This window comes from Phragmites australis, chromosome 20 (assembly GCF_958298935.1).
Source record: "Phragmites australis chromosome 20, lpPhrAust1.1, whole genome shotgun sequence".
Taxonomy (NCBI): Eukaryota; Viridiplantae; Streptophyta; class Magnoliopsida; order Poales; family Poaceae; genus Phragmites; species Phragmites australis.
Genome location: NC_084940.1, coordinates 7,039,522 through 7,046,064, shown reverse-complemented (window position 1 = coordinate 7,046,064; position 6,543 = coordinate 7,039,522). Strand labels below are relative to the sequence as shown.

The following is a 6,543-nucleotide window of genomic DNA, read 5'->3' as shown; positions in this document are numbered from 1 at the left end:
GCAGGCCCTTCATCATGCTAGCGTAGCGGGGACGAGGAACCCGTCAGTTATATTTCTCCGCACCAGAACGAAGATGGGATAATTTTCTCCCCCACAAGTAGGGACATAGACGGAAAAAATTCTTCTAATCAGGACAAGGATGGTTAATCCATTTCCCGCAGGAAATTTCAACGTTGATATCCCTAACGGTGCGCGCACGTACGAATCTGCGTGTGCGCGAACTCACACCACGACGCGACAGGAGTGAAAGACCCAACCTCACATAATTCTCTTCCCCGCCCCACCCCTCTCTCCTCTGTTTCTACAAAAGGCGGGGGCGGGCTGAGCAATCCCCACCCTCATGTGCCTCGGAGCCGCGGAGCTTCCGGGTCCTCGTTGCCATCTTCGTGCTCACCTTCACTGGTAGATCCACTCCCTCAGCTTCCTCTTTGCACGCCGGACAGCCGAAGGAGAACCCAAAATGCCGCTCCGCCCGACCGCTTCCCACGCAGCAGCGCCGACCGGATCCGCGTCGAAGCCTCCACTTCCCCATTTCATCGTGCTCTGCCTTGCCATGGGCGTGGCGCTGCACGCGGAGCCACTCCTGGCCGCCGCTGCTGAGCTCCATCTCCACCCGTCCGTCGTCGCCTGCCTCGTCCTCTCCGTCACCGCGCTCTTCCATGGGGCAATCCTCTCGCTCGAGTTCCTCGTCGCGCGCCGGCTCGCCGAAGGCGAAACCAAGATGGTGTTTCGTACAACCGCTTCCGCCGCAACAGCGCCGACATGCTCCGTACTCAAACCTCGACTTTCCCATTTCGTCGTGCTCTGCCTCGCCATGGGCGCGGCGCTGAACGCGGAACCGCTCAAGGCCGCCGCTGCCGAGCTCCACATCCACCCCGGCGTCGTCGCCTTCGTTTTCTTCTCCGTCGCCGCGTTCTTCCACTGCGCAATCCTCTCCCTCAACATCCTCGTCGCGCGCCGGCCACCCGAACGTGAACCCAAGATGCCGCTCCGCCCAGCCGCTCCCGCCGCGCTGGGTTCTTCCCACCTCGCTCGTTCCGCATTCCTCATCCTCGCCGCCCTAATGTCCGCGTCGTGGTTCGTCGAGCCGCTCGCGGGCGCCGCCGCCGAGCTCCAGCTGCCCTCAGCTGCCGTCGTCGTCACCGTCGTGTTCTTCGCTGCTCTGTTCAACGTCTCGATCCACAACTTCCGCTCTTTCTTCCAGCCCCGCACACTGCCCGCCGGCGCCGGCGCCGCGGCGCAGTTCGAAGGATTCGGGGCGATCACCGCCGCCGTCGTGGGGATGGGCGTTGCAGCCTGCCTTGTTGCAGCCGGAGGATCCGCTTACGTGTACGCGCCAGCCATATCTGTATCCTGAGCAGCGTCTGTGTTAATTAGATTCGAATTTGTGTTTTCAGTATTGTTGTTACTTTTTCTCCAGTTTGTTTTGTGCTCGTCGTGTTATACTAGTATTACCGTTGAGTATCTAAGGATTGATCGTGTATATGATCAAACATACATTATACAAGTACTACTCCCTCTGATTACAAATATTTGTTAAAGAAATTTAATAAATAAAAGTGTCAAAAAACTTATATTTGTAATTAAATGGAGTATTTGTCATAGAAATTTAATAAATAAAAGTGTCATCGTGGATGCTTGCTTGGATGTGCTTTGAGATGGGAAATCCATGTTGGATCCCACAAGCTTTGCAGTGAATCAAATATGTGAGAAATAGGCTGTGTTTGATGGTGAAATAGTGAGTTCTATTTCTCAGTGTTTGTGACTTTAGTGTTGCTTCCATTTTGGCACGATCATCAATTAGCAAAACGAAATTTTTGGAAATTGATATGTGGAGATTGACGTGCCATTTCTATATGGATGGATTTTGGTTTCATTCGAACTTTGATATATGGAGCTTTTTATTCTGTAAAGAACTTCCTTGCCAATTCGTTGGGTCAAATTGGAGTGTCAATAGTCATCGAGTATAAAATGAGAAAGGTTTTTGACTTTAGTACTAAGTATGAAAAGGGTTCTTTGCTTTATTGTCTCCGATGCTTCCATGGATTACCTTCTTTTGATTGCTCGTCTGTAAAAGTGATCATATCTAATTTTCAGAGTCTTCTGAATGAAAACATCAAGCCCATTTAAATTCCAAATGGATATGATGTCTAGTTTAAAACTGTTATTACTACTAGATTAAAATTCCATTTGAGCCATATGAAGTTTCGGTTTTATTTGAAGCAACTAGTTTCAAGAGAAATTTCGGTCAAAGTTTCACATAGAGAGAGAGTTTCACACAAAAAAAGACTTAGCTGACTAGCGTGGGTGTTGATTAGATTCGACCGTGTTCTTCTTTTTTCCCCATATCGTTTTGTGCTCATCGTGTAATATACTATTTATAGTTACGTAGATTCTACAGGTTTATGGTGTATGACTGCATGTTCGAGCATATATTATACATGTATATAGTTTGTCAAATATGTGTACTTATCAGTGTTTGAAATTGAAGTGTTGCTTTCATTTTGGCACGATCATCAATAAACAAAATGGAATTTCTGAAGATTGATGTACAGTTTCTGAAGAAAAAAATGCGCAACAATGCAAATTTCCAAGAAGACACAAAATGAGCTAGAGCAAAACCCTATGACAAGTGGGCCAAACGCTATCAAATATCTTAGGAAACCAAATATATCCAATATTAGACTCTTTTTCGTGTCCTCTTTGAATGAGCACAATAGTTCACACAGATCTCAATTCCGATTTGCGATTTGAAAGATACGGTCTTGTTAAACCTTCTTTGTCCTATTTAAATGCATGTTTAAGGAAACCGACACATCTTAAACAACCTGGTCACCAGCACATTTGTTTATTTCTTTTCAAGAAGATGACGCACATCTTTTGTCCTAACACAAGCTGAAAGTAGTGGTAGTGTGATAGGCTCACCCCACATTGTATATCACACCTATTGTCTTTGTTTTTTCTCTGTATGCTTAGCAATTTAATGGTGTAAGGTTCCTCGTAAACACATTTCCAACTCTCTATTTTGTTTTGACAAACCTAATTTGTGTTTCTTTTGACAACTTTCGTGTCAAATCACAATACAAAATTGAAGGTCGAATGGTTTCGTTCAAGGGGAAGTGTTAACCTTGTCGTCAACACGCCCCGCCCGCCGCTTGCTCGCTTTCGACTCCTTGATGCCGCGCGTCAACCAGCCGTATTGGCGTCATTCACATAGCCTAGTTCGTTGGCCGTATCCGGGCAACCAGTCTCCCGATATGGTTCCAACCAACGATATAGTTAGCATGTGATTAAGACACGCACACATGTATGTGTATAAGGTGTGAGTATGATATGTGTGAATTGTGTATTCTTCGGTTGTAACTTATAAAACAAACATCAAAGTCATCATACGGGACCCCACCCATCTATAAAAAAAAAACATAAAGCCACCGTGCGAGACCCCACCCATCTCATCCAGAAAGGGTTGTCCGCCAAAAGACCCACTTGAATATCACCCCCTTTTCCTTTGAGCGGCCCGTGTAAATTTAAGAATTAAAGTTATATTTTCTATAGTTTAGTTGGTTGAGTTTGCTATAGAATTTTTAATACATAAAATCAATTATATGTGTTACAAACAATTTCAATATCTATATCCTTAATTTGCAATGTTGTGTTTGGTCACATCAAAATAAGCAACGCAGATGAGTGGATTCACTTTTTTTTAGCTAATTAGAGAATTCACGTGGGAATTTGTAGCCCTCAAAATGAATGTGGCAGCTTGATTCCAATATATTGTTTATGTTTATAAATATATACTAGATTGTTGGTCTATTCGGAGAGAGTTATCGGAGATTCGGAGTCCAAATCCTTAGAATTTATTCAAATTTGAACCAATTCTTAAAAATTCTTAGGGCAATTCCCCTCTTTCAAATGGACCTAAAAACTAAAAGTTTCACTTGTTGCAATTTTTTCTTTGTGCTTGATTTTAACATTACTTTATAAACACCTAGGACTGGTAAAAAAATCAAAAGGTATCACAATATATGTCGACAAAATCCAGAAACCTGTGTAACTGGGCTCTTGGTATAACCGCTAGGTGAAGCAAAGATAAAATTAACTAATACTGCCGGCTAGAAGAAAGCTCCGATCTCCATGTTGAGCTCCTAATTTTTTTTGTGGATTTGACGTTTGAGTGGAAGGGGATTTAGGGTTAATGGCATCCCAGAAGGTTAACGAGAACTAGAAATTTGTACTTACCTATGTTATTTTAGAGCATTAGTGCTTCGATTATAGAATGTTTATGTGGACTTGTGCTCCGATTCCCTGATGCAATCACATGGACATGGACTCCCAACGACACTTTTTTGTGTGATGAGCTCCCAAAGGCGCTTACATGGCCAAGTTTGTGTATGAAATTCACTTCAAGGGATCTGTTGATGCTAACAATTGTTCCAACATTTGGAAAGCAAAAACGGAAAATAGATGCCATTTTTTCGCTTGGTTGTTGGTTACTCACAAGAATAGAAGAAAATTGCTGGGTTAATATTTGGACGCTTGGACACCTTCAATAATTCAAGGCAATGAAAATCTCCAAGGCTTGCAGTTGTAGTGATACTAGCCTTTTGCAATTTGCAATTGCTATTTTCTTGATTTCAGGTACTACTACAAACAGAGAAGCTATAGGTACAGACCGGCTGGTACAGTTCAGGACTAATGTAGTATATTCTCCATTTGTTTGATTGTTTAGAGCTTTGCATTTCCTTGGTCCTAAATCAAAATTAGATGAATTATATGTCTCTTTCGATTGGCTTGACGACATCTTTAGCACAATATGTGTCTTTTGTGGTGGGCATTTGGAAACACCTAACCATATCATTTTGCTTTATGCTTTTGCAAAATAGGTATGAGTTGAAGTCTTCTATTGGTTATGTCTACAAAACATTAATATGCCAAAAATAGTTGAGTCTAGTGTTTTTTTTTTAGTTTTTTCTTTCTTTCTGCTATTTTTTTCTCGGCCTCAGTACTAGTCAGGTGATCAACATGTTGTAAATTCTTCTTCCAATGTGAATAGATAGAGCTACTGACTCTGTTTCAATAAACAAGGTGCAGCTACTTTGTCCTCCTTTCCTTTCTTGATTGCAGCTTTGTCCTGCTCCTACTTAAATGCTCAAGTATAGCCCCCCTTCAACTTCATGGAACATTCTGAATCCTGAATCATCTCTCATGAAGATAGGTTGAGTATGTATGAGCTTGTGTGGCTAGGATGCCTGGGAGCTTGACTGGCTCTGATAATTGCATTTGGCTTTATTCTCCATGGGTTGTGACTTGAAGGCAACTGGTAACATATCTTGGTTTGCCATGGGTTGAGAAGACGCCCCTGAGCCTTGATCTATTGGTTTTCTGCCCCTTCTGTTCTTTTCTCTTGATGCATAGATGTACCAAGGGCATCCTTCACTTAGGCATTTGGCAGATATCTTCTTGCCCTTAATCTTAAGTCTCATGACATCTCTTTCTTCACATATGATTAGATTTTTCAGAGCTTTCCTAAATTGTTTCTAACATGTAAAAAACATACCAATCTAAATGTGTAGATGCTTCATAGTGCTCTCATCAAAGCATATATCATCCAACCCTCTAGACCTATGAACAAGGCTTGGACCATCTTCCTCATACCTCTCAGGTGATTTGTTGCTATCATTCGGTTCATCTAACAAATATACTACATCAGGTCATTTCTCCTTTGCCATCTTGGCAACTCTCTTGGCTCTCATTTTAGCCCTTTCACTCTTAACAAGTATTGCTTTGCCTTTACTCTTGACATGCCCTTCATCTCCTTTATTAGTAGCTTCTTCTCCCTTCCTCTTTGCAATGTACAGATCCTCGCCATCCTCATCTCCTTTAAACACATGTGCTCATCATTCAAGTCTTCTCCATTCTCAAAGTCATTGGAACCGCTAGACTCATCTTCATCGCTTGCTTCACCTTCATGTCCATCTTTCATTATCTCCTCAAATGGCTTATGTGCTCTCAATGTCGATGGAGGTTTGGATGGACTACCATTAATTGACAAGGTAGTAAGTGTTGTACAAAATAGTGCCAAGATATGAGCATATATCTTATTCCATATATATAAATATGATACTGACAAGAGAAGCTATTTATACACATGAAATAGCAGCTGAGAGATATAAGACTAACAGCAGCAAGCACCTTAATCAGGTATAATATCTGAATACCAAAATAAGGCATAAAAGAATGATTCCCATAATGTAATGGCTGAATCAAAGTAAAATAAACATTATTGCTCTCAGATTTATGCAACAATTGGCTCCAAGACTTTGAAGTCTTGCTCCCTAATTGTTCTTCTAATATTATCATAGATTGGGCTATTAATGAGATCTCAACTAGCTTACAGAACTTGGACATCTAAAATACAAATATTCTGGACAGTGATTGATCTGAAACCTTAAACACAGTTCACTGGACACAGTACCATATAGCCACACAGAAGTGTGAAATCAAACTGAAGGATTTCAAGGCTAAGGTATACAGAATAGAATT

General features: G+C 42.0%; 1 protein-coding gene across 1 annotated transcript; it reads left to right on the top strand.

Annotated features, from left to right (window-relative positions):
- The first annotated feature begins 340 nt into the window (after positions 1-340).
- LOC133901979 (uncharacterized) lies at positions 341-1,464 on the top strand. Its single transcript, XM_062343541.1, has one exon. It carries the CDS (start codon positions 461-463, stop codon positions 1,355-1,357), a length of 897 nt encoding a protein of 298 aa, XP_062199525.1. The 5' UTR covers positions 341-460; the 3' UTR covers positions 1,358-1,464.
- The last annotated feature ends 5,079 nt before the right edge of the window (positions 1,465-6,543 follow it).